The 27975-nt window shown below is 44.1% G+C and overlaps 1 protein-coding gene across 1 annotated transcript in view; it reads right to left on the bottom strand.

Moving 5' to 3' along the window:
• Positions 1-19170, bottom strand: part of upb1 (ureidopropionase, beta) — a 175146-nt gene extending 155976 nt beyond the window's left edge. The window contains exons 1-2 of the mRNA XM_043716199.2: positions 19017-19170; positions 16492-16663 (exon numbers count right to left, since the gene is read on the bottom strand). Coding sequence (XP_043572134.1) covers positions 16492-16663; positions 19017-19132 — 288 coding nt within the window. The 5' untranslated portion in view covers positions 19133-19170. The remainder of the gene's footprint in view (positions 1-16491; positions 16664-19016) is intronic.
• Between the last annotated feature and the right edge of the window lie 8805 nt (positions 19171-27975).

Below are 27975 nucleotides of genomic sequence, written 5' to 3'. Positions count from 1 at the left end.
GGGAAGAAGAGAGAGGGGGGGGAAGAAGAGAGGGGGGGGAAGAAGAGAGAGGGGGGGGAAGAAGAGAGAGGGGGGGGAAGAAGAGAGAGGGGGGGGAAGAAGAGAGAGGGGGGGGAAGAAGAGAGAGGGGGGGGAAGAAGAGAGAGGGGGGGGAAGAAGAGAGAGGGGGGGGAAGAAGAGAGAGGGGGGGGAAGAAGAGAGAGGGGGGGGAAGAAGAGAGAGGGGGGGGAAGAAGAGAGAGGGGGGGGAAGAAGAGAGAGGGGGGGAAGAAGAGAGAGGGGGGGAAGAAGAGAGAGGGGGGGAAGAAGAGAGAGGGGGGGAAGAAGAGAGAGGGGGGGAAGAAGAGAGAGGGGGGGAAGAAGAGAGAGGGGGGGAAGAAGAGAGAGGGGGGGAAGAAGAGAGAGGGGGGGGAAGAAGAGAGAGGGGGGGAAGAAGAGAGAGGGGGGGGAAGAAGAGAGAGGGGGGGGAAGAAGAGAGAGGGGGGGGAAGAAGAGAGGGGGGGGGGAAGAAGAGAGAGGGGGGGGAAGAAGAGAGAGGGGGGGGAAGAAGAGAGAGGGGGGGGAAGAAGAGAGGGGGGGGGAAGAAGAGAGGGGGGGGAAGAAGAGGGGGGGGGGGAGAGAGAGAAAAAGGGGGGGAGAGAGAGAAAAAGGGGGGGAGAGAGAAAAAGGGGGGGAGAGAGAAAAAGGGGGGGAGAGAGAGAAAAAGGGGGGAGAGAGAGAGAGAAAGGGGGGAGAGAGAGAGAGAAAGGGGGGAGAGAGAGAGAGAAAGGGGGGAGAGAGAGAGAGAAAGGGGGGAGAGAGAGAGAGAAAGGGGGGAGAGAGAGAGAAAGGGGGGAGAGAGAGAGAAAGGGGGGAGAGAGAGAGAAAGGGGGGAGAGAGAGAGAGAAAGGGGGGAGAGAGAGAGAAAGGGGAGAGAGAGAGAGAAAGGGGAGAGAGAGAGAGAAAAAGGGGAGAGAGAAGGAGAGGGAGAAGAAAGGGAGAGAGAGAAAAAAGAGAGAAAAAAGAGAGAAAGAGAGAGAATTTGAACTTGAGACGTTGCGACTTCAAGTTAACAGGATGGAGATTAAAAGAGAAAGTAGTGATCTCTATGTCAAAACTCTGCCACATTTTGATGAGAAAGATGTTGAAGCCTTTTTTTATTTTATTCAAAAAATTGGCGAGGCAGATGGAGTAGTCCGAGGTTTTATGGGTAATGCTAGTTCAGACTAAATTGGAAGGCAGAGCTAGTGAGGTATTTGCTGCGTTATCAGATGAGGTATCAAGAGATTATGAAGAGGTTAAACAGGCTTATTAAGTGCTTATGAATTGGTACTAGAAGCATACAGACAGTGATTCAGAAACACAAAGATGGAACCAGGTCAAACTTATGTTGAGTTCGAAAGAATTAAGCATAGTCATTTTGATCGATGGATGCGTGCTTTGAAAATAGACAGGACATTTGAGGTTCTAACAGATTATTCTGCTGGAGGGGTTTAAAAACTCACTTCCAGAGATGGTAAGAATTCACTTGGAGGAACAGAAAGTTCAGAAAGTGAGAAGAAAAGCAGAATTAGTAGATGAGTACATGCTGATGCATAGGACAAGCTTCCAACCAGAATTTTGTCCTGCAAGGGATAGAAGTTGGGAGGAGGGATCCTATACTACTAAACCAAGAGTAGAAAGCACTGGTAAAATTTTACCACAGGATAAAAAAAGAAGCCCAACAGGGTGGAAAGGAGGTGAAAGGCCTCAAGTGTTTCCACTGTAGTAAAGTGGGACACAAAGACACAGTGCTGGTCGTTAAAGAGAAGCACTGTGGGAAAAGATGTGGAAGAAGCAGCTAAGCCAGTGGCATTGCTGGAGGTAATAAAGGAGATCCCAAGAGCTGAGGAGCTGCAGAGAGTGCACAGCCAAGGCAGGGGCTGGGTATGGGGTTAGTATCTGATCTCTACAAAGAATTTGCCTGTCTGATTAGATTAGATTACATTACAGCGTGGAAACAGGCCCTTCGGCCCAACAAGTCCACACCGACCCGCTGAAGCGCAACCAACCCATACCCCTACATTTACCCCTTACCTAACACTACGGGCAATTTAGCATGGCCAATTCACCTGACCTGCACATCTTTGGACTGTGGGAGGAAACCAGAGCACCCGGAGGAAACCCACGCAGACACGGGGAGAATGTGCAAACTCCACACAGTCAGTCGCCTGAGGCGGGAATTGAACCCGGGTCTCAGGCGCTGTGAGGCAGTGCCACCATGCCGCCCACAAAGTTTACTCAGAAAGAACAGGGGGAGAAGGACAAGAAGTTATAATGTTGAGAGATACAGAATCTAACCAGTCCCTGATAATAAGGGATGAGTGAATATGCACTCTTTCTGATCTGTTACCTGAGAGTGTGATCATTTGTGGGATAGATGGACAGATATTTAGTATTGAAAATGTGTTGCTGGAAAAGCGCAGGTGGTCAGGCAGCATCCAGGGAACAGGAGAATCGACGTTTCGGGCAGAAGCCCTGAGGTGAAAGGCCTCAGGTGTTTCCACTGTAGTAAAGTGGGACACAAAGACACAGTGCTGGTCTGATCTCCAGCATCTGCAGACCTCACTTTCTCCTCAAAGATATTTAGTATTCTCCTATGTAAGATCAGTTTGGAGTGCCAACTTAAGACTGTGGAAGTTACAATGGGAGTGATTGGCAGAGTGTCAGTTCCAGGAATTCAATTGTTCTTGGGAATGATTTAGCGGGATCCAAGGTGGGACTCACACCCCTTGTTGTGGAGAAGCCCAAAGAAAACCAAGAAACTGAGGAGAAATATCCTGGTATTTTCCCAGACTGTGTGGAAATCAGATCCCATTATAATAACTCTCAGCATGAAGTGCGAAGTAAAGTGAAAGATAAAGGAGGTGAGGTTCAGTTAGCAGATACCCCATTTGACATAATGTTCCAGGAAAAACCTGAACAGGCAGAGGGTCAGACAGAAGTCTTTACTCCTGAAAGGCTAAGAGATTTGCAACAGCAAGACAAGGTGATAAAAGATATATGTGTGGATGCGTACTCTGAAAAGGAGGCAGAGAATATTCCAGAGGGTTATTATTTGAAAGATAGAATCTGCAAACATAAATGGAGACCACAGCAGGTTAATACTGAGGAGAGATGGCCGAAGTGCACCGGGTTGTGTGGTCGGTAGCATACAGAAAGGAAGTGTTACAGATAGCACATGAACTATTTGGAGGTCATCTAGGGGTATGAAAGGCTCAGTCTAAGGTACAAGAACATTTTATTGGCCTGGAATGCACAAGGATGTGGTTAACTTTTGCTATACATGTCATACATGCCAAATGGTAGATAAGCCACAGGTGGTAATAAAACCAGCTCCTTTGCTGCCAATTCCTGCACTTGAAGAACCCTTCATGCGGGTTATAATTGATTGTGTAGGTCCCCTCCCGAGAACTAAAAGTGGGAACCAATACTTGTTAACCATATTGGATGTGTCTACCAGATTTCTGAAAGCAATTCCATTGGGGAGTATTAAGGCGAAAAGGGTACTGGAGGAGTTAATAGCTTTCTTCATATAGTATGGGCTACCCAGAGACATTCAGTCGAAACAAGGGTCAGATGTTACTGCTCGGCTGTTTAAGGAGGTTAGGTATACAGCACTTTAAATCCAGTATGTATCATCCTGAATCCCAGGGAGCTTTAGAAAGGTGGCATCAGACCTTGAAGACCATGTTGAGAGCATACTGTCAGGATTACCCAAACGATTGGGATAAAGGTATTCCATTCGTATCTACTCAGTTTACTCCCTTTGAATTAATATTCGGTCATGAAGTGAGAGGCCCTTTGAAATTAAGTAAAGAAAAATTGACAGGCCCAAAGTTGGAGATCTCACACTTAGATTATGTATTGGAGGTGAGGGAGAGACTAAATTGAGTAGGTGAGTGTAGAATGAAGCAGGTGGCAGATAAAAACTCAGACTCGGACGTTCTCCCAAAGGGATAACGTGTTAGTACTGTTACCAATGATAGGAGATCTCTTCAAAGCCAGGTTTAGTGGTGCCTATCAAATTGAGAAAAAGTTGAGTCAGGTGAACTATTTAGTAAAGATGCCAGATGGGAAAAAAAGGTATCGGCTATGTCATACAAATGTGCTGAAACCGTATTATACTAGAGAGAAAGAACTGAAGAAACAAGTGTTAGTTACTGGCCTGATTTAAATTTTGAGGTGCCTCATAATAGGTTAAAAAAAATGAAGAAGTCCTTCAGGTGTGAGATAGCTTACTAAGCTATCTGCCTCAGGAGCACAGAACAGAGTTGAAAGATTTGTTGCTGCAGTACAAGGGCATATGTAACAATCAGATGGGGAGGACTAATACTATTGTACATGAAGTAGATATAGGAAATACTGCTCCGATAAAACAACACCGTTATCGGCGTAATCCTTTCAAAGCCAGACAGGTCCAGATGGAAGTGGAGGCCATGCTCAAACAGAATATCATCAAACCAAGCCAGAGCGAGTGGAGTTCGCCGATCGTCTTAGTTCCCAAACCGAATGGGACTCAACGATTCTGCGTGGATTATCAGAAGGTCAACACTGTTACAAAATCAGACTCATATCCAATTCCTAGATTGGAGAACTGGATTGAGAAAGTTGGACTTAATCCGTGGTTACTGGGAGGTACCTTTATTCGAATTGGCGAAATAAATTTCTGCATTTGTAACCCCAAATGGACTATATCAGTTTAAAGTAATGCCCTTTGGAATGAAGACCACGCCCAACACATTCCAAAGACTCATGAACAGAGTTGTGGCTGGGTTAACAAACTGTGCAGTATATTTAGATGATGTAGCGATCTTCAGTAAGTCCCGGAAAGATTTATTCATTGCTAGTCAAATTGGAGAAGGCAGTTTTGTAAACTGTTCACCTCACCTACTATCTCAATCTTGCTATCCCAGTCATCTTTCCACCTGACATACACCTTCAATTTATCTTCCCACCGAGGATGATATTTCCAGAATATAATTATGTGATATCTGACTCAATCTTGCCACCAGGAGTATCTATCTGACAAGTCACTCCACAAACCTTCCTAACTGCCTTTCCTCAAACCGTTGGTTGTGGGATCACTTCGTGACGCCTATCACTTACTGCTTTTCATAGAATCCTTAGTGCGGAAGCAGGCCATTTGGCCCACTGACCTTACACTGACCCTCCAAAAGGGCATTCCATCCAGACCCACTGCCCCATCTTGTCCTTGTTACCCTGCATTTACCATGGCTAATACAACTAGCCTGCACATCCATGGAAACTATGAACAATCCAATTAACCTGCACATCTTTGGACTGTGGGAGGAAACCGGAGCACCCAGAGGAAACGTGCAAACACGCAAGAATGTACAAACTCCACAGACTGCCTAGATTGGCAGTGCTTAAAGGTGCTGGTTTGATCACATTTTCAGGTTTTCTCACTAATGTTTTTGTTGTTTTACAGAACTGCTTTACATCATTTGAAGACTTGAACAGGTGACTTACCTGTTCAACATTCAAGCTTCCTGAATGCCTCCATGTCCTGCCACAGGAATTTCAGCAGCTGCTTTTAATATCTCCTTCTGATATCTGGGTGTTACTAGTATTTAGAGTCATAGAGATGTACAGCATGGAAACAGACCCTGCGGTCCAACCTGTCCATGCCGACCGGACATTCCAACCCAATCTAGTCCCACGTGGCAGCAGCCGGCTCATATCCCTCCAAACCCTTCCTGTTCATATACCCATCCAAATGCCTCTTAAATGTTACAATTGTACCAGCCTCCACCACATCCTCTGGCAGCTCATTCCATACATGTACCACCCTCTGCGTGAAAAAGTTGCCCCTTAAGGCAACGTTTATATCTTTTCTTTTATAACTTTTATCTCTTTTATATCTTTCCCCTCACCCTAAACCTATGCCCTCTAGTTCTGGACTCCCTTACCCTAGCGAAAAGACTTTGTCTATTTATCCTATCCATGCCCACAATTTTGTAAACTTCTATAAAGGTCACCCCTCAGCCTCTGACGTTCCAGGGAAAACAACCCCAAGCCTATTCAGCCTCTCCCTGAAGCTCAGATCCTCCAACCCTGGCAACGTTCTTGTAAATCTTTTCTGAACCCTTTCAAGTTTCACAACATCTTTCCAATAGGAAGGTGACCAGAATTACACACAATATTCCAACAGTGACCTAACCAATGTCCTGTACAGCTGAAACACTACCTCCCAACTCCTGTACTCAATACACTGACCAATAAAGGAAAGCATACCAAACGCCTTCTTCACTATCCTATCTACCTGCGATTCCACTTTCAAGGAGCTATGAACCTGCACTCCCTAGGACCTTACCATTAAAGGTGTATAAATCCTGCTAAGATTTGCTTTCCCAAAATGCAGCACCTCGCATTTATCTGAATTAAACTCCATCTGACACGTCGCAGCCCATTGGCCCATCTGGTCCAGATCCTGTTGTAATCGGAGGTAACTCTCTTTGCTGTCCACTACATGCCCAATTTTGGTGTCATCTGCAATCTTACTAACTGTACCTCTTATGCTTGCATCCAAATCATTTATGTAAATGACAAAAATTAGAGAGGGCCTAGCATCGATCCTTGTGGCACTCCACAAACCTCCAGTCTGAAAAAGAACCCTCCACCACCACCCTCTGTCTTCTACCATTGAGCCAGTTCTGTATCCAAATGGCTAGTTCTCCCTGTATTCTAACCTTGCTAATCAGTCTCCCATGGGGAACCTTGTCGAAAGTCCATACCGATCACATGATTAGATTGATTACTTGCAGTGTGGAAACAGGCCGTTCAGCCCAACAAGTCCACACCGACCCGCCAAAGCGCAACCCACCCATACCCCTACCTTTACCCCTTACCTAACACTACGGGCAATTTTAGCATGGCCAATTCACCTGACCTGCACATCTTTGGACTGTGGGAGGAAACCAGAGCACCCGGAGAAAACCCACGCAGACACGGGGAGAATGTGCAAACTCCACACAGTCAGTCGCCTGAGGCAGGAATTGAACCTGGGTCTCTGGCGCTGTGAGGCAGCAGTGCTAACCACTGTGCCACCCCAACATCTACTGCTCTGCCCTCAATCTTCTTTGTTACTTCTTCAAAAAACTCAAATCAAGTTTGAGAAACATGATTTCCCATGCACAAAGCCATTTTGATTATCCCACATCAGTCCTTGCCTTTCCAAATACATGTACATCCTGTCCCTCAAGATTCCCTCCAACAACTTGCCCACCACCGAGGTCAGGCTCACCAAGAGTCCACAGATTGATGAGGAGGTCTCCATTTCCTCATTAGAACTCTGTCAGAGAGGTTGACTTTGTTAGAATTATAATCCCTGGAGTTCAGAAGACACTCACTGAAACTTATGAAATTCTAACAGGACTAGTCAGGGTAGATTCAGGAAGGAAGTTTACGATTGTGATGGGGGAGGGGCCAGAACCATTGATCACCATCTAAGGGTACAGAATAAACAATTTAGCATTAAGATGAGGAGAAATTTCTTCACCTAGAGAATGGTGAGCCTGTGGAACACAAAGTAGTCGAGGTCAAAACATTGTGTGATTTCAAGGAGATGGATATAACGCTTGGTTAAAGAGATCAAAGAATGTGGGGAGGAGGAGGAGCAGCCTATCGAGTTCAGTGATTAGCCATGATCAAATTGAATAGCAAAGCAGGCTTGATGGGCTGAATGGCCTACTTCTGATCCTACTTTCTATGTTTTAACACAATAGCACTCCAGAACTACTTCAGCCTCAGCTCAAGTGTAAGCCACCTGTATCATCTTATTTATCTGAGTCTGCTTTGAGTTTCAAATAGCAGAGACTCTTCAAACACTTCTGAATCATTCCCGTCCTTAAAGAAAGTTTTGGCTACTGACAGTTTGTGTATTACTGACCTCCAGTGATGGACTTGTAGAAATTGCTTTGGTAACCACACACTATGGAAAAATACCTGGAATTACTTCTGCCAACTGTTCTATTTCTTTAACCTCAATCAGGTGTTGCGATTAAAAGGTGAATTTATAACTTTTATAAAAACATTATCTGGGAGGATATGGACTCCATCCACAGAAATTTTAACAATTCCTATTACCACTAGTCCAGATACCAAAGTAACTCTCTAATTCCACTTCATACAAGTACACTTTGCACTTATGCTCTTGTGAAAAAAACTTCAGGACATTTTATTCCATTTCTCTATTTCTTTAATGTAAGTTATTAATATAAGGTGGTATCTACTGACCCCATGGTAAAGTCTACTGTCATGATCACCAAGTATCCTTTATTCTAGATTGTATATACTATTACAGAAAATTGACTTTACCTACTTACTACACTTTATAAAGAACAATCAGTGCATATGATCTAATAATTCAATCTCCTCATTCTTCTGATGTTTGCCAACTGTTTGAATTTTATATTTACAAGTCAGTCTCCCCAGATTCTACTAGATCAATCACTGACTGCCAGACAATTCCTGCATTTGCATTTTCTTAAACCCCAGCACAACCATGAGGTAGAACTGGAAAAATTTAAATTCCCAGCTGTTAAGCAACGCTTTACTAAATTACTTAGCATGTTTCCCATTACTTCACACGTTTTGATTTTTTTAAGGGCAATCTCAGGGTTCAATTTATAGAGGTAAGTCAAAAGGAGGAGAGATCAAGGCGGTGGTGTCCTCCTGCTCCACGTGAAAAGTCGAGCACAGTTCCAATGCCTAGAGCATAGCGTGTGTAGAAAAATGTATCCAACTGCAGCTCCTGGAGCTCAGATTTTAGAGCTGGAGATACTGGAGGATCCACAAGGCTCAGAGTATTGTGGATGACATGTACAGAGAGGTAGTCAGTTCACAGGCTACAACTCCACTGACAGGGAGGGAACAGATAACTACCATGCAGAGTAGGAAGACTTGCAAGGCATTGCAGGAGTCTCATGTGTCTATTCCTCAACGTAACAGATATACCACTTTGGATACTGGGACCAATTGTGGAGGAGGTGGGACCAGTAAAAGCTGAATGTGTTGCAACTAGGCTGTAATGGCACTGATGTGCCGAAGGAATATTTACTCATGCATGTAGTATTTACTAAGGATGCTGCTAGACATGCTCAGTTTTGCCAGCAATTTCTGTTTTCATTTCAGAGTCCAGAAGCGGCAGTTCTTTATTTTATTTACTAGTGCAGTTGCAAAAGGATTAAACTAAAATGGTGGAAACCCATCCAGGGAGACAGAACAGAGTGAAACAAGGGCAAAAACAGAATGAAAAATAAGTGACAGGCAGAGAATTCGAGGGCAAGATTAAAGCAGAGCCACAGTGCAAAGTAATGCAAGCGAGACTAAGAATTTGAAAAAGCAAAGCCTTAAAGCGGTGTGTTTTTATGCAGAGCTTAATCCAGGGGTATTCAATTTTTAGGAAGGGCAGGCAAGTGGAAAAGAAGTTGGAACAGCTTGCTAATATAACACTGATTAACACAATAGTGATGAAAAATATTAGCTCCAGTGAAGTGGAATCTATATGGGTGGAGCTTAGTAAGACCATGGAGCAGAAAATGACAGCCGGGGTCAAATATATAGACCCCCAAACTAAGTGGTAATGCCAGGGAAGATATTAAATAGGAAGTTAGATACACCAGCAACGGCACAGATGTAGTTATGGATGACTTTATTCTGCATACAGATTAGGCAAATTAAATCAATACCATAGAGGAGCAATTTCTGGAATGTGTATGGGATGGTTTTCTGGATCAATACATTTCTGGATTAGTACAAACAGGATATCCAAGACTGGGAATTAGAAAGGGCCCCTTGCGAAGAGGGACCATAATATGACAGAATTCTTCATTAAGGTGGAGAGTGATGTAATTAATTCTGAGACTAGAATTCTGAATCTAAATAAAGGAAACCATTTGAAGTGTGAGCTGGTTATGATAAATTGGAGAATGTTACTTAAAGGGATGATTATGGACAGGCAATGACAAACATTAAAGAGCCTGTGGAACAAATATAAAACAGGAAACATAGCCCAAACGGGAACTAGTCCATGGCTAGCAAGAGAAATTTGGGATAGAACGAGAGGCATACAAATTGGTCAAAAAAGAACTGGATGCAGTTTAGATTTAGCAACAGAGGATTTAAAAAAAAAGATTCATTCAGGGTAGTGTCCTAGGCTCAATCTTCAGCCAGTTCACCTTCCCTTGTCACAAGATCAGAGCTGGGGATGTTCACCGATGATTGCTGTGTCAGCACCATTCTCGACTCCTCAGATACTGAAGCAGTCAGTGCTCAAATGCAACAAGATCTAAACAAAATCCAGGCTTGGGCCAACAAGTAGCAAGTAACATTCACGCCATATAGATGCCAGACATGCCCATCACCAATAAAAGACACTAACCACCGCCCCTTGACATTCAATGGTATTACAAAATTACTAAATCCCCCACTGTCAACATCCTTGGAGTTACCATTGCCCAGAAACCCAACTGGACTCATCACATTCCTGAAGAAGGGCTTATGCCCGAAACGTCGATTCTCCTGTTCCCTGGATGCTGCCTGACCTGCTGCACTTTTCCAGCAACACATCTCCGGCTCATCACAAACAGTGGCTAGAAGAGCAGGTCAGAGACCAGGGATACTATGGCGAGTAACTCACCTCCTGACACCCCAAACTCTATCCACCATCTACAAGGCACAGGTCAGGATTGTGATGGAATACTCCCCATTTGCCTGGATGGGTGCAGCTCCAACAACACTCAAGAAGCTTGACACTATCCAGGACAAAGCAACCCGCTTGACTGGCACATCTACTGGCACATTTAATCCCTCCACCACCGGTGCTCAGTAGCAGCAGTGTGTACTATCTACAAGATGCACTGCAGAAATTCACCAAAGATCCTTAGACAGCACCTTCCAACCCCACGGGCCCATCAATCTTGTGGTCATCTGCAAATTTGGGAAACGTGATTAGTCGTGATTCCAACAATGATTCCTGGGGAACTCCACTAGTCAGCAACTGCCAATCTGAAAAAGAACCCTTTATCCGCTCTCAGTCTTCTGCCAGTCAGCCAATCCCATACTAGTGCCTAAGACCTAAGCTCTTATCTTATTTAGCATCCTGAGTGGCACCTTGACATAGGCCTTCTGGAAATCCAGAAAATAGATCACATTTGCTGGCTCTCTTTTGTCTAACTTGTGTTTTACCTCAAAGAATTCTAACAGATTCATCAGGCATGACTCAGCCCTATTTTCCTGCACTTTCAAGTACTCCACAATCTCATGTTTAATAATGGACTCTAAAATCTAACCAACGAGCCAGGTCAGGCTAACCAGCTTATTGTTTCCTGCCTTCTGTCTCCTTCCCTTTTAAAGGGGATGTGATCTTAGCCATTTTCCAGTCCTCTGGGACCCTCCATAACTCAAATGATTCCGGAAATCACCAATACCTCCAAAGTCTCCTGAGCTCTCTCAAGTATCTGAGGTGTAGTCTATCTGGCCCAAGTGATTTATCCATCTTTCAGCCTTACCCAGCACCTTTTCCTGAGTGACGGCACTGCATTCACCACTGGAAGTTCTAGTACGCTACAGGTGTATGTGTCCATCTACATGGTAAAAGACATGTTACCTAATCAGTTCTGTGCTATTTCTTTGTTCCCCATTACTACTTATCCAGCCTCACTTTCCAGCAATCCAATGTCCACTCTTGCCTTTCTCTCTTACTTTTTAAGTACCTAAAAATATTCTTGCAATCTTTTATATTACTAGCTAGCTTGCCCTCAATTCTTGTTTTTTTTTTTAAAAAAGATATCCTTTGGTAACTTAAGGCTTCTCACTGAACTTCACCACATTGTATGTTTCAAACAATTCAATTTTACTGTGTTGCAAATACAGGTATAGTGAGGCTGATTTGCTTTGGCTATCTGTCCTCATGTTGTAACACGGAGTCCAGTGAGAGGAAGGAAATCGTGCAGGGAATTGATGGGATTAAAGGCCAATAATTCCCCAGGGCCCAATAATCCACATCCCAGAAGTGGACCAAGAAATACTGAATTAATTGGTGGCCATCTTTCTAAACACTCTGGAATGGTTTCTATGGATTGGGGGCTCGAATATAATCCCACCATTTTAAAAAGGCAGCACGGTGGCTCAGTGGTTAGCACTGCTGCCTCACAGCACCAGGGACCCAGGTTCGATTCCAGCCTTGGTGACTATTTGCGTGGGTTTCATCCGACAGTCCAAAGATGTGCAGGTTAGGTGAACTGGCCATACAAAATTGCCCATAGAGTTCAGGGATGTGAAAATTAGGAGCATTATTCAGGTGAAAATGTAGGAGTAATATGGTAGGGGAATGGGTGTGGATGGGACACTCTTCAGAGGGTCAGTGTGGACTTGTTGGGCCTAATAGCTTGTTTCCACACTGAAGTGATTCTGATTCCGTGGTAGAGAATAGAGAATTATAGATCGGTTAGCCTGACATCAGTAGTGGGGAAAATACTAAAGATTTAATAGCAGAGCACTTGGAAAACAATGACAAGATCAGAGAGTCAGCATGGATTTACAAAAGAGAAATTATGCTTGTCAAATCTGATGGAAGTTTGAGAACACAAGTAAGTAGAGTTAAAAAGGGGAACCAGAGGATGTGGCTCACTTGGAATTTCAAAAGGTTTTGGACAAGGTCCTATATAAGAGGTTAGTATGTAAAGTTAAACATTATGGGAATGATTGCACTGGAAGGGATGTAGAAGAGGTTTGCCAGGATGTTGACTGGGTTGGAGCATCTTAGCTAGGAAGAGAGGCTGGATTAGCTCATTTTTCTTTTCATTGGACTGGAGAAGGTTGAGTCATCGTATAGAAGTGTATAAGATTGAGGCTGGACAAAAAGCAGCTGTTCCACTCAGTTGAAGTGGCAATAAACTAAGAATATAATTTTAGTTGAAGAGTCAGAAGTTTATAAGGGATTTGAGAAAAAAAAACCTTTTTACTCAGATGGTGGGAATCTGGAATGCCTGGGACAGTAGAAGCAGGAAACCTCACAGCCTTTAAAAACTATGTTGGAATGAGCATTTGAAGTGTCATAACATTCAAGACTATGGTTTAATTGCTGGAAGGTGTGATTAGCGTAAATGGATTGGTTTAGACTTGATGGGCCAAAGGGCCTCTTCTCTACTGTATGATTATGAAACTATGACTCACAGAGTAGCAGAAAATTTACTGACATCGCTAGAGAACTGATTGGTAGTTAGGAAACAAATAATAGAAACAAAAGGAACTTCTTTTAATTGACAGCCAGTGACTACTGGGGTACTACAGGGATCAGTGTTTGGACTCCCTATTCACAATACATGTTAATGATTTAGGTGAAGAAACTAAGAGTAATACTTTCATCTTTGCAGATGACACAAAGCTGAGTAGAAGGGTGAACTGTGAGGAGGATGTAGAGATGCTTCAGTGTGATTTGGACAAATTCATCGGATAAATAGATAACAGATGAAGTATAATATGTACAAATATAAAGTTATCCATGTTGGTAGCAAAAACAGGACAGCAGATTATTATCTGAATGGCAATAGATCATGAAAGCAAGAGGTGCAACCAGACACAGGTGTTCTTGAAAGTTAGCAGACAGGTGCAGCAGGCAAATGGTATGTTGGTCTTCATAGCAAGGGGATTCAAATACAGGAGCAGAGATGTCTTGTTGCAATTATGCAGAACCTGTTGAGGAGTATTGTGTGCAGTTTTGATCTCCTTATCTGAAGGAGGACGTTCTAGCTGTGGAGGGAGAAAGGAGCCCCAAGCATTTTACCAGACTGATTCCTGGCATATGAAGAAAGATTGGATCAGTTAGCACTATAATCACTGGAGTTCAGAAGAATGAGGGTAGATCTCAGAAACCTATAATAGTATTAGACAGGGTAAATACAGAAAGACTACTCCCATTGACTGGAAGGGAGGGAGGGGTCCAGAATTAGCAAGCACAGTTTAAGGATACAGAATATGGCATTTAGGACAGAGAGGAGAAGGAATTTGTTTGGTGTGCCTGTAGAATTCTCTGCCACGAAAGCATGTGAAGCCAAAACAATGAATGATTTCAAGAAGGAGTTAGGTTTAGATTTTAGGGCTGAAGAGGCTGAAAGGTTATTGAGCAAAAGCAGGGAGTTGGATGATCAATTATAATCACAGTGAATGACAGATGGTGCAATGGCCAACTCCTGCTCATATTTTCTAAGTTTTGATTCTTTGCAGATTCACAATCAAAAATAACATAGCAGGTTTAAAAAAAATGAAAGCAAGGCAACGCAGCTCATTGGCTAGAAACAGAATTGAAAAGTAGGATGGGTGAAGCTGTATCTGAATTTTCACGATAGAGATTCTCCATCATGAAGAAAATGAAGCATATACCTGGAAATCCCAAGTTCTACCCTGTAAACAACACTTCCAACTTTCACATATTGGGTCAGAGTAACCACATGCATGAGTCAACAGACAGATGGCAACTTAAATGATCAGATGCTTCCAGTTGACTCAATCTGAGGTACTCAGTGAGGAACCCTGTATGTGCAAAGCAGAAACTGATATATGATTTCTTGGATAGCCATCATACTCTTTTGAAGAGATACCTCCTTGGATCTGGTCTCAGGAGACATTTAGAGGGCTAGAGATAGTAAGGCACCATTGAGGAGATAGGAGATACCTTTAACCTTTAGTAAAATGAGTCATTCTTGTACAAAAAATGCATAAATACATTGGGGTTATTGTTCTGTCAAATAATGTCAGAAAACTGTTGATTCCTTTCCTGATTAAAAATCTGTCTGTCTCAGCCTTAAATATACTTAATGATTCAGCCTCAAAACCCCTCAGATAAATAATTCCTCAGAAGAGAAATTCCTCTCATCTTTGTCTTAAATGGGCAGCCCCTTATTCTGAGATAATGCCCTCTAATCCTAAATTCTTCTACGGGGGAAAACAACTTTTCCACATCAATTCCGTCAAGTTCTCTAATAATGTTATGATTCAATAAGGCAGTCTCATTCTTCAATATGAGAAGTACAGGCCCAACCTATTCAATCTCTCCATACCTTACATCAGCCTAGCAAAATTTCTCTGGACCGCCTCCAAACACCTTTCCTTAGATAGGTAAGGGGATTAAAACTCTTCACAATATTCCAGTGGGAATTTATCACTTCTATGCACCTAATCTGGGAGCAAAACCCCAGTTCTTGATCAGACCATTTCACAAAAAGAATAAAAGAGGGTGCAGAAAGAAAAATTGCACAGGTAATACCAGAACTAAAAGATTATATTTATCAGGAAAGTCTAATCAAGCTCAAAAGTCAGACAATTTTCTACAAAAATAAAAGGTGATCATTTGGAGGCCTGAATTTATTAAAAGATTCAATAAAGCAGACCTGAAGAAAATATTTCTAATTCTAGGGGTGTCTAAAGCTAGGGACCCAAAAATGTAAGTATCTAAAGGAATGTCTTTATCTAGAACATGGAACTTACTACCACTGGGAGTGTCTGAAATGAACAATGTGGATACATTTAAAAGGAAAGCTAGATAAACAGATGGAAACAGGAAATAGAAAGATTTTTCAGATATGGCGAGAGAAGGTATATACAGAGGAAACTCAATTATCCGAATATCAATAATCCGAAAATCAGATTATCCGAAGGACATCGAGGTCCCAATAGAAACACTACATCAAAGATGTGTTTCCAGCAGTGATCGCGTCTTTTGTTTCTATGATTTAAAGGCACCGTCTCCAAGTGACTAACCTCCCTCCTGCCCTCCCTCTCTTCCCACACTTTCCCTGGAGTTCTACATTGGGGTGTACCCTAACCCCCTCCCCAGGAATAATCTCTCCAATATTGTCCTGTACAGGGCAAACATGGAACCTGTCAGAAAATTGCAGTAAAAAGCTGGTGTGTCTGTGTGCGCACTATTTGGAGACTTACCCCCACAAAGACAGCGACAACAGCAGTTGTCTTGTTGTTGGCGTACAGTCCAGCTGCCCTGGAGAGGGGCCGGGGGTGGACGGGTGCTGGTGAGGGGGCTGTGCTGGGGCCGGGGGAATCGCACACTGTGCTGGGGGCAGGGCTGGACTGGGTTGGGGGCAGGGGCTCACGCACTTTGTGGTGGGGGGCAGGGTCGGTGTTGGACAGGGGGGTGGCGCGGTGTTGGGGGCCAGGTCTCACACACTGTGCTGCTGCAGTCTCCTGACTAGGGAGCAGACTTTAAAAACTCTGAGCCCCAGAGGAAAGGCATTTAATCAATTTTTCAAATAATCGATTATCCGAACGAAATAGCGCCTGCCCTTTACATTCGGATAATCAAGTTTCCACTGTACAGAACTGAACCACTCGGCCCTATTTGTGGTCTGTAAGTGCAGTGTCATTTCTTAGGACATCCACAGTCATTGCACTGGTTTCAATTCAAACACTGAAGCAAGCCCACACTATCCCACACCTGCTCAGACACAGGGAAATCAGTAGGAAGGAGAATCTTGTTCTGAATAAGTCCCACTCGCACAACTCGAGGCTGACGGAGCTGCTCTGTGGCGGCCTCAAATCCAAAACCCTTTAGCTGAAAGTCCTTCTCCAGAGAGGCTGTCAAAGCTGACTTCGGCAAATCCAGCTTTCTGCAAAACAGAAAATGTACACTTAATGCTCGACAATCTAAAATTCAGGCTTTTATTTTCATTTATACAACTACTTTCGACAAAATCTCAGTTGCTCCCATGTATATGTTGCTTTTACCCTTCCGGATCAAACTAGTTGTGATTTTAGAAGGTGCTGCTTAAGGATCTTTGGTGAATGCCTGTAGTCTATCTTGTCAGCAGAACACACTGCTGCAACTGAACGTTGGTGGCAGAGGGAGTGGATGATTGTGGATATGATGCCAATCAAGTGGGCTACATTGTTCTGGATGGTGTCAAGCTAGTTCAGTGTGGTTGGAGCTGCATCCATTCAGGTTTTCCTTCATTGAGTGAGGATATTGCATACAAAAGCAGACATGTAACTTTGAAATTAAACAAGAACTGATTAGGCCTCAGCTAGAGTTTCAGGAAGGACATTAGGGAGAGCACAAAAGAGATTTACAAGAATGTTGCCAGGGCTTGGAGATTATAGCTGTGAGGAAACAATGAATTGGCTAGTGATAAGTAACTAAATGAAGGTATACAAAATAAAAGAAAACAATGGCACAGTGGCTCAGGGGCAGCATGGTGGCTCAGTGGTCAGCACTGCTACCTCACAGCACCAGGAACCTGGGTTTGATTCCCACCTCTGAAGACTGTGTGGAGTTTGCACATTCTCCCCGTGTCTGTGTGGGTTTCCTATGGGTGCTCTGGTTTCCTCCCACAGTCCAAAGATGTGCAGGTCAGGTGAATTGGCCGTGCTAAATTGCCTAGTGTTAGACGCATTAGTCAGGGGTAAATATAGGGTAGGGGAATGGGTCTGGGTGGGTTACTCTTCGGAGGTAAGGTATGGACTTGGGGGGCCCCCAAGGGCCCATTTCCATAATGTAGGGAATCTAATCTTTCAAAAAAAAAAGGAACTTCGATATCATGGATATGGAAGACGTCTTTTCAAGACAGAGGGGTCAATTATCAGAAGGTACAGGTTTAAAGGTGATAGGTAGAAGGCTCAGATAGAACATGAGTGGGTATCTGTCCATTGCCTAGTTTGGTGTTTCAGGGAGAGACAAATTACTTAAACAAACAACTTATTTAAAGCTGAGGTGCTGTTAGCTGCAAGGGATGAAGGAGTGGGAATACAATGGACAGCTAATTTATTTAGTCAGTGTAAACACGATGGGCTGAATGCCCTCTTTCAGTGCTATAACTTTTCTCTGGTTCTATGAAATCGTGCAGCCAGGTCTCTCTTGACTGGGTCAAAGTATCTTGCTCATGGTAGTAAATCTGTAAACACAAGATTTGCTATTAATAGAAACAGTTCTGGGGTCAGTTTGAGATAAAAAGCTTACGAAACTATTTAGCAAGTCAGCAAGTATGGTGAATCAAAGAAAACTTTGTACTTGTACCTTTTTTCACCTCTTGAGATCTAAACATTTACAGCCAATGAAACATTCACTGCTCTAATTTAAGAAACATGCCAATATTGACCACAGCAGGAGCTCATGAACAGCAAGGAGTTAATGACTATCTGTCACTTGTGAAACTCATTAAAATGGACAGGATTAGAAGAACTAGGCATGGAAGTAAAACATTTGGCCCATCCATTAAGATCAAGGCAGGTCTGATTCCAGCCTCAAGTCTGACTTCCTTACTGCACTCCATAACCCTAGTCTTGTTGATCAAAAATCTGGCAAGCTCAGCCTCAAATACAATCAGGTTTGCTGAAACTTGGTCTTCCAGAAGGAATTAACCCTGACCGAATGTTGCAGACGAGCACATTTCAAGGTCAAGAACTATATGCTGAGGGACGCATTAAAGAGAAGGCTTTTATATAGGAAACAATCAACATCTCAGTATATGCCTAACATGTTGTAGTGCCAATTAAGCACTTTTAACGTGTAGCCACATTTAAAATATGGGAAACAGCAGCTAATTAATGCACAAAGTCCCACAAAAGTAGTGTTAAAGATACACCCCCCCCCAATAATCTGTTTTTTGTGACCTTGATTCAAAAGTAAATGTTGGCCACTACTTCAGGTGGAGAGACATTCCTTGCTCTTCATGCAAAGCCAGCTCCTCTGACAGAGCAACACTCCCTCAGTACTGCATCGGAGACCCTTCTACCACAAATTATTGTGTTTAGTAAGACAAATTTGTGTGGACAGGTGAAGTTTTGTTCTGGACAAATTTTTAAAAAAATCATAAATCTAAGTACTGAGAGGACAGCAGGAGGACCCACATCTTCGGCCTGAGGCCGCGGGGCTCTCTGGGGATTGTAGTTCACTAACACACTCACACTCTCTCGGTGTGTGTCTGTCTCTCTCTGCGGGGACTACATTCTACATCCGCTCCTCACCTCGTGTCTTTACCATACAGCATCCGCCAGACATGCTGCAGCACCGCGGCTGGAAGGTGCTCCTCCAGACAGTCCTCCAAAGAGCTGACCTCTGCAGCCGCCATCTTCGCCGCCATTACCAGCCCCTCAGAGAAACTGCTGGAAACATTGCGGAGGCCCCGCCCCGCCCCGCCCCCTGTCCGGATTGGACAGACTATCGCTCCCCTTTGCCCTGATTGGACAAGTGTCGGCCCGTCACCTGTCCAGTTTGGCCACACCCCTAATTGTGGTGCTGGAAAAGCGCAGCGAGTCAGGCAGCCTCCGAGGGGCGGGAGAGTGGATGCCCCGGGCTGGAGTTCCCCATCAGGAATATCAGCACTACACTCTCGACTCCGAGCTCCAGCATCTGCAGTCCTCACTTTCTCCACACCCTTAATTGGCCAACAGTGCCCTGCCAAGTGAGGTGGTGAGGATTGCATTTGTATAGCACCCTTCCCAGCCTGCACCAACCCCACTCACGTGAGAAACAGTGGCCAATTTGCGAACCTACAAGCAACAATGAGATAAAAACTGAAAGAACTGCAGATGATGTAAATCAGAGACGAAGACAGAAATTGCTCTGTTTTGAACAACGGGTTCTGGCAGCATCTGTGAAGAGAAATCAGGATGTGGAGGTGCCAGTGTTGGACCAGGGTGGACAAGGTCAGAAGTCACAGACACCAGGTTGTAGTCCAACAGGTTTATTTCAAATCACAAGCTTGCAGAATACTGTCCCTTTATCAAATGAAGTAAGGAAAAGCACACGGGCACAGAATTTATAGGCAGAGAGACCAAGGGAAAGAGCAATCAAAAGGTCATAAAATTGTTTTAAGTGGAATAATAAGTCTCTACAGGTGATCAAGTGTCAGACGGTTTGAGTAAAGTGTCTACTAAGGGTAGAGAGATCTCAACAAGTTATCAATGTAATGGTGTTAAAACAGGATAGTAAGGAAAATTTAACAAATACAGAACAATATGGTACAGTAATGCAACATGAATCCAAGGTCACAGTTTAGGCCGTCTTCTTATGAATTCAGCTCGGCAATTCCGCATTATCTCGAAGACCGCCTTGGAGGACACTTACCCGAAGATTGGAGGCTGAATGTCTTTGACTGCGGAAGTGTTCCCTGACTGGGAGGGAGTAATCCTGTCTGGCGATTGTCGCTCAGTGTCTATGCACCCGTTGTCATTGCATCTGCATGGTCTCTCCAATATATCATGTCTCGGGGCATCCTTGCTGCAGTTGGTGTTCCCACACATTATGGTAGAATCCATGTTGATGATCTGATCTGATCTGACCTGGCTTGCAGAGGTTGCCGTGGTAGGGTTGTGTGGTGTTTTGGTTGATGTTGTCTTGAAGGCTGGGTAGTTTGCTGTGAATGATGGTCTGTTTAAAGTTTGGCAGTTGTTTGAAGGCGAGAAGTAGGGACAAAGGGATTATCTTGGCAAGATGTTTGTTGTCATCGATGACATGTTGAAGGCAGTGAAGAACGTGACGTAGTTCCCAAGCTCAAGGGACAACAAAGGGTACTCTATTGGTCGTGTCCTGTGTCTATCTTCTGAGGAGGTCGTTGAGGTTTTTTGCTGTGGCATGTCGGAACTGGCAATCGATGAGTTCAGCATCATATCCCATTCTTATGAGGGCTTCTGTCATGATCTTTAGTTGTCCATTGCATTCCTCCTCATCTGAGCAGATACTATGTATGTACAGAGCTTATTCATAGGGCATGACTTCTTTAACATGTTTAGAGTGGAAGCTAGAGAAGTGCAGCATTGTTGCAGTTATTTGTGCTCTTCCAGTAAAGTGAGGTACTACGATGTCCTTGATGAGATGCGTCTATCTAAGAATAAGACTAGTTCTGAAGAGTAGTCCATGGTAAGTCTGAATGGACACCGCTCAACAATCTCCAGATAGGAATATTCCCTCCCAGTCAGGGAGTGTTTCAGCTGTCCAAGGACATTCAACCTCCAATCTTTGGGTAAGCAGTGTTCGAGATACACAACAATGCAGAATCGCAAGCAGAAACTGAAAGTCAAGTTCAGTATCCACAAAGTAGGCCTCAACCATGATCTTGGGTTCATGTCGTGCTACATGTAACTCTACCATACCATTCTGATATGTAAAATCTTCCTTAATGTCCTTTTGTAGCACCATCACCTTGCTACTTTATTATGATCTCTCTATCTTAATTGGTTTTTACATATTTTGATTACTTGTTATTTTGGTTACACCCTCAGCATGCAACTCTTATACCTATCATTTTGTTCCAGCAATTTGGTTTGTCTCCAGCACCACCTGGTTTTTTAATTTTTTGTAATTATCTCTCTGCCTCAATTATTTGGATTTTAGTTCATCCCCTTCAGTTACTATTGAGCTGTTGACACTTTATTCACAACTTGTGACACTTTTGTTCACCTGCAGAGACTTATTATTCTGTTCTCCACTCACATCACTTGTGTGATCTTTTCATCTCTCTGCCTATAAATTCTGTGCCTATATGCTTTTCTTCACTTCACCTGACAAAGAGGCAGCACTTCAAGAGCTTGTGATTACAAATAAACCAAGAGAAAACAGAGTTAACATTTTGTGTCCAATAACCGTTCCTCAGAACTGATGATAGCTAGGAAAATGTTGGTTTCTATGTAGAAGATAGGGTGGGGGTAGGGATAAGGAGTGAACAATAGATGGAGCCCAAAGAGAGGGAACATTTGGACAGACAAAGGAGTGGATAACAATCTGGTTAGGAGGATGAATAGCTATTAATGGGGACTGTTATTGGCTAACAATGAGTTATTGTAATAGCAGACTTTGTGATAACAAGGCCTGATGAGTGAAGCTGGGGGCTAGGATTTAGGAGAGTTCAAGCCCTAAAGTTATTGAACTCGATCTTGAGTCCAGAAGAGTCCCTAAAGCAGAAAATAAAGTGTTGTTCTTCCAACTTATGCTGAGCTTTGCTGGAGTACTGCAGCAAGCCTGAGGCAGAGATATTGGCCAGGGAACAGGGTGATGTGTTGAAGTGGTAGGCAACTGGAAGCTCAGGGTCGTTTTTGTGGGCAGAAAGTAGGTGTTCTGGGAAACGATCACCCAGACTACATTTCATTTCCCTAATGTAGAGGAGACCATATTGTGAGCAGCGAATGCAGCAGACTAGACTGTGTGAAGTGCGGGTAAAGCACTGCTTCAACTGGAAGGTGTGTCTGAGGTATTGGATACTGAGGAGGGAAGAACTAAATGGGCAGGTGTTGTACCTTCGGCGATTGCAGGGAAAGGTGCCATTGGGCTGTGGGATGATGTTGGGAGTGAAGGAAGAGTGGACCAGGATGCCCCGGAGGGAACGATCCTTGTGGAAAGTAGACAATGGAGGGGGGGGGGGAAGGGAAATATGTGTCTGGTGTGGCGTCTGGAGCTGGCTGAAATGGCAGCTAATGATCTTCTGAATGTGGATCCCTATTACTTTTGCAAGAAGGAAGAGAGGGGGTGAGGGCCAAAGTGCAGGTGATAGGTCAGACCTAGTTGTGGACCCTCTCAACAATGGTGGTGGGGAATCCTTGGTCAAGGAAGAACGTAGACATTTCAGAGGCTCCCTAGTCAAAGTTGGCATCATTGGAACATATGCAATGAAACGGAGCAACTGGGAGAATGAAATGGTCTTTACAGGAAGCAGGTGCGAGGATGTATAGTACAGGTGAATGTGGGAGTTGGTGGGTTTATTAGTGAATATTAGTGGCTAGCCTGTCCCCAGAAATAGATGTTGAGAAATAGAAGGGAGGAGTCAGAGATGGACAAGGTAAATGTGAGGGCAAGGCAGGGTGGAAAGTGGAAGCTAAGTCGATTAAATCTTTCCAGATCCGGACAAGAGAGGGAGGCAGTGCTGATGTTATCATCAAAATATCAGAGAAAGCTGTCAGTAGGGGCTGGAATAGAACTGGGACAAGGAATGTTCCACATGGCCCACAAAGAGAAATGAATAATGGCTGGATAATAATCTGTTCTCAAATGGTGGCTTGGGAATAAAATTGGCCAGGCCACAAGCTTTTGAACTGGGGAAGTCAGTGGCCTCGTGGTATTATTGATAGATTTGTTAATCTGGAGATCCAGGCAAGGTTCTGGGATTGCAGGTTCAAATCCTGCTATGGTGGAATGTGAATTCAATTTTAAAGATCTGGAATTATGAGAGTAATGATGACCACTAGTCAATTTTTGGATAAAATCTGGTTCACTAATATCCTAAAGAAGCTGCCATGTGATTACAGACTCACAGCAATGTGACTGTTACTTAATTGTCCCTCTGGGCAATTAGAGATGGGCAATAAATTCTGGCCTAGCCAGTGATACCCTTATCCCATGCATAGTTAAAAGCTAAGGGTTGGTTGTTAGGTGTGATGAGAAGAGTTCTTATGGAGGCAGATAGAGACAGTATTATGATACACATAATGCAAGAAGAATGGGGCAGAGAGCTGAACAAAAAATTCTACATTGGCAAACAGTATGAAGGGAATGGAAGTTAAAACTTCTTCATTAAAGTAAATAAACTGGGGGAATCCAAGATGGCAGCAATCTAGAAGAGTCGCTGTGCTGAGCTCTGCACCGCAGCGCAGGCAGGATAGAGTCTTAACCCACCCTATTCAGGTCATCTCAGTTAATTAGGACTTTGGAAGAGTCACAGAGTCCTAGAACTTTACTTATCTTCGTTTTGCCACCTAGGGTTACTGAAGAAAGGAGCAAGTTCGCCCGAGGCCCAACCCACAGGCGCCACAGACTCGATTACTTACCAGGCCTTGGTCTCGGAGCTCACAAAGTCTCGCGAGTTGCTGGGGAAGCAGATCAAGGACAAGCTGGCCCTGATACCTGCTATGCTGGGGGACCGTGGGAAAAGGTCGGATGAGGTTGAACACAGAATCACAGTAGTGGAATGTGAGACTGACTCTTCTAAGGACTGGATCCAGGCCTTGAAGATGCTGTTGCATAATTTTCTTAATCAGGTTGATGATCTTGAGAACAGAGCAGGAGGAAAGTCTTTTGTATTGTTAGTCTGCCAGAGGGGGAGGAAGGTGAGCAACCAATGGAATTTCTTGAGGATTGGCTGCTGAAATTCCTTAACTTGGAGGCTGGCATGGCAAGGCTGAAGATTGAAAGAGCTTGCTAGTTCGCGGTACAGAAGCCAGGTCTGGACCAACGCCCTTGCCGTATCCTGATGTGGTTCCACAATTATAGAGACAAATGGAGAATATGGAAGCTTCCAGAATCCAGGGGAAAGATCTAAAGGCTTTAGCTTATGAAGGCTCCAGGATCATGTATTTTCAGGACTTCTCCACGGCAATGATCCGGAAAAGGAAATCTTATGATGGCATCAAAAAAAGATTGAGGGAGCTCGGGATCCAGTACTCTCTAAGGTCCCCGGCAGTGCTTTGGATTACCTTTAATGGATCTGTATACTTCTTTCACTCATCAGAGAAAGTAAGAGACTTTGTGGACAAGCTAACTTAGGCTGGGTGATTTTACAGGTGCAGATAATAGGAAGGAAGTTTTATTGGAGTTTTCATTTTCTCCCTTTTTTGGCAATAATCTGGGTTAAATTATGCTCTGGGACGGATGGAGTATTCACTTTTAACTTCTAAATTAAGCTATACCAGGAGATGGATGGGGTATTCATGTTTTCTTTTTTTTGTGTTTGTGATGCGGCTCTATCAAGGAGAAGGAAAAGTGGTTGGGATGGCTCAACACCTATTTATGGGCAGTTTAAGGCTGATTTTGGTATTTAAATGCCCTAATTGCTGTATTGTCTGCGTGGTACGAAGTAGGCTTTTGGGGTGTGTAGGTGCCCCCTTTGGGTGGGGGTTAAATTCCCCTATTCAGAGTCATTGGTGCTTTTTTTTGTGTTTGTTGTATATAGTTTTTGGTAGTTTTGAATATTTGTTAACTGTAGTGGTTTTAGTTTGTGCAGTTTTTAATGTTCTGTGGATTTTCTTTCATTGAGGCTCAGCAATTTGTAATTTGAGTTCTTCCTCTCTGGAGTCTAAATGGACTCCAGATGGTTATTGCTAATGACCCACTTAAATCCACATCTATCAGAAATTTACCTGTACCCATACCAAATGTCATCTACTGCATACGTTGTACCCGCCTCTACATCGAGGAGACAGGACATCTTCTTGCAGATCGTTTCAGAGAACATCTCTGGGACACCCACACCCAGCAGCTCCACCACCCCGTGGCTGAACACTTCAACGCTCCCTTACACTCCATCAACGACATGCAGGTCCTGGGCCTCCTCCACCACCAATCCGTTACTACCTGCTGCCAGGAGGAAGAACGTCTCATATTTCACCTTGGGACCCTGCAACCGCATGAAATAAATGTGGATTTCAACAGCTTCCTCAATTCCCCTCCCCCCACATTATCCCAGTCCCAAGCGTCCAACTTGGCATCGCCCTCCAGACCTTTCCATCACTCCGTCCTCTGACCTATCACCTTCTTCCTTACCTTCATCACCTATCGCTTTCTCAGCTACCTTCTTCCCCCCCCAACCCCACCTCTCATTTATCTCTCAGCCCCGGCCCACAAGCCTCATTCCTGATGCCCGAAACATCGATTCTCCCTGTTAGAGTCATAGACATATACAGCATGGAAACAGAAACTTCGGTCCAATCCGTCCATGCCGACCAGATAGATATCCCAATCCAATCTAGTCCCACCTGCCAGCACCCGGCCCATATCCCTCCAAACCCTTCCTATTCATATACTCATCCACATGCCTCTTAAATATTGCAATTGTACCAGCCTCCACCACCTCCTCTGGCAGCTCATTCCATACACTTACCACCCTCTGCGTGAACAAGTTGCCCCTTAGATCTCTTTTATATCTTTCCCCTCTCACCCTAAACCTATGTCCTCTAGTTCTGGACTCCCCGACCCCAGGGAAAAGACTTTGTCTATTTATTCTGTCCATGCCCCTCATAATTTTGTAAACCTCTATAAAGGTCACCCCTCAGCCTCCAACGCTCCAGGGAAAACAGCCCCAGCCTGTTCAGCTTCTGCCTGTAGCTCAGATCCTCCAACCCTGGCAACATCCTTGTAAATCTTTTCTGAACCCTTTCAAGTTTCACATCTTTCCAATAGGAAGGAGACCAGAATTGCACACAATATTCCAACAATGGCCTAACCAATGTCCTGTACAGCCGCAACATGACCTCCCAACTCCTGTACTCAATACTCTGACCAATAAAGGAATGTATACCAAACGCCTTCTTCACTATCCTATCTACCTGCGACTCCACTTTCAAGGAGCTATGAACCTGCACTCCAAGGTCTCTTTGTTCAACAACATTCCCCAGCACCTTACCATTGAGTGTATAAGTCCTGCTAAGATTTGCTTTCCCAAAATGCAGCACCTCGCATTTACCTGAATTAAACTCCATCTGACACTTCTCAGCCCATTGGCCCATCTGGTCCAGATCCTGTTGTAATCGGAGGTAACTCGCTTTGCTGTCCACTACACCTCCAATTTTGGTGTCATCTGCTAACTTACTAACTGTACCTCTTATGCTCCTCTTATGTTCCTCAGATGCTGCCTGACAGGCTGTGCTTTCTCAGCAACACACTCTCGACTGAAATCTGTTGCTAAGCATTGTAGAAGCCCGATTATTATAAATCTGGTCAAAGCATGGAGGATGATGTGGCAGGGCGAGGGCAACCTGCATAAGACCTCACCGTTTACCCCCTGAGTTGGAGCCCCAGGATTCAGGCCGGGTTCAATGGATTCCAACTTTAAAGCATGGGAGTCAAGGGAGTCTCCTGTTTGGCAGACCTACTTGAGGGAGAGGTCCTGATGTCTTTTGACCAACTAAGTCAAAAATATGGGTTACCCAATAGGGACCTGAGAGAAGGACCACGCTTTTAGGTCAGCTACAAGTCCAACATGGAGAGAAGAGCGCTCCAGTGAGTAGGCATTCTCACGGTCAGTACTCTATACCATTTACAGAGAGGGGGCACCTTGGAAAGTATGGAAAGACTCTGTAGAGTCTGGAGTCAGGAACTAGAGGTAGAAATTTTATCTGAAACATGGGAGACCTATGGAAGAATGTGAAAAAAATCTCAATATGCAGTAAAGCACAGGCTATGCAATTGAAGCCCCAGAGCGATTAGCAAAATTCAAGAAAGGAGCATCTCCAGGGTGCCCTAAATGTAAAACAAGCACCAGCACTCTTACACATTATCTGTGGTCATGTCGTATGTTCTGTACGTGCTGGGGTACTATAGCGAATGAGGTGGATGAGATCCTGGGAATTGAAGTTAGGGCAGATCCGGTATCCCTTCTTTTGGGACTGCCGAATCTGCCTTCACAAGATGAACACAGGAAGAGAATATTTGATATTCTCACATATTGTGCAAGGAAGAACATTTTAATGAGCTGGACCTCAGAAACCTTCCCCGGTCTCATGGGGTGGTGCAGATTAGCACATCCCTCTGGATTTCCTTCCGAATGTGGTGCACCGGAAAACAGGTATTCCATCAGATGTGGTGGCTCTTCTTAAATTATATAGGCACAGACTTGTCAGCCATTTAACCAGAGCCTTTATATAGCTTGAAGGCCGGATTCGGTGGTCCCGGGGCCTTGGGGGAGGAAGCTTGAATAAGTACAGGTATAATAACTAATCCTTCCATGGTTGGGCGTCTTTGTGGGGATGCATTGGGTGGTGTAATTTAATTTAGCTTAATTTAAGTTGATTTTATCTAATTTGACCTCCTCTAAGTTAAGTTAGGTTAGTCTAGTATAATTTAAGCTTATTTAAACTAATTTGCTGAGCTCAATTATTTATTGAATTGTAACATGGAGAGATTGTTCCGTAGAGGAGAAAGTGAGGTCTGCAGATGCTGGAGATCAGAGCTGAAAATGTGTTGCTGGAAAAGCGCAGCAGGTCAGGCAGCATCCAGGGAACA

Source organism: Chiloscyllium plagiosum, unplaced genomic scaffold (assembly GCF_037043375.1).
Source record: "Chiloscyllium plagiosum isolate Xiang-an unplaced genomic scaffold, Cpla_swu_hap1 HiC_scaffold_24, whole genome shotgun sequence".
NCBI classification, from domain to species: Eukaryota; Metazoa; Chordata; class Chondrichthyes; order Orectolobiformes; family Hemiscylliidae; genus Chiloscyllium; species Chiloscyllium plagiosum.
The sequence above is the reverse complement of the archived record's forward strand: the minus strand, read 5'-3'. Positions and strand labels throughout refer to the sequence as shown.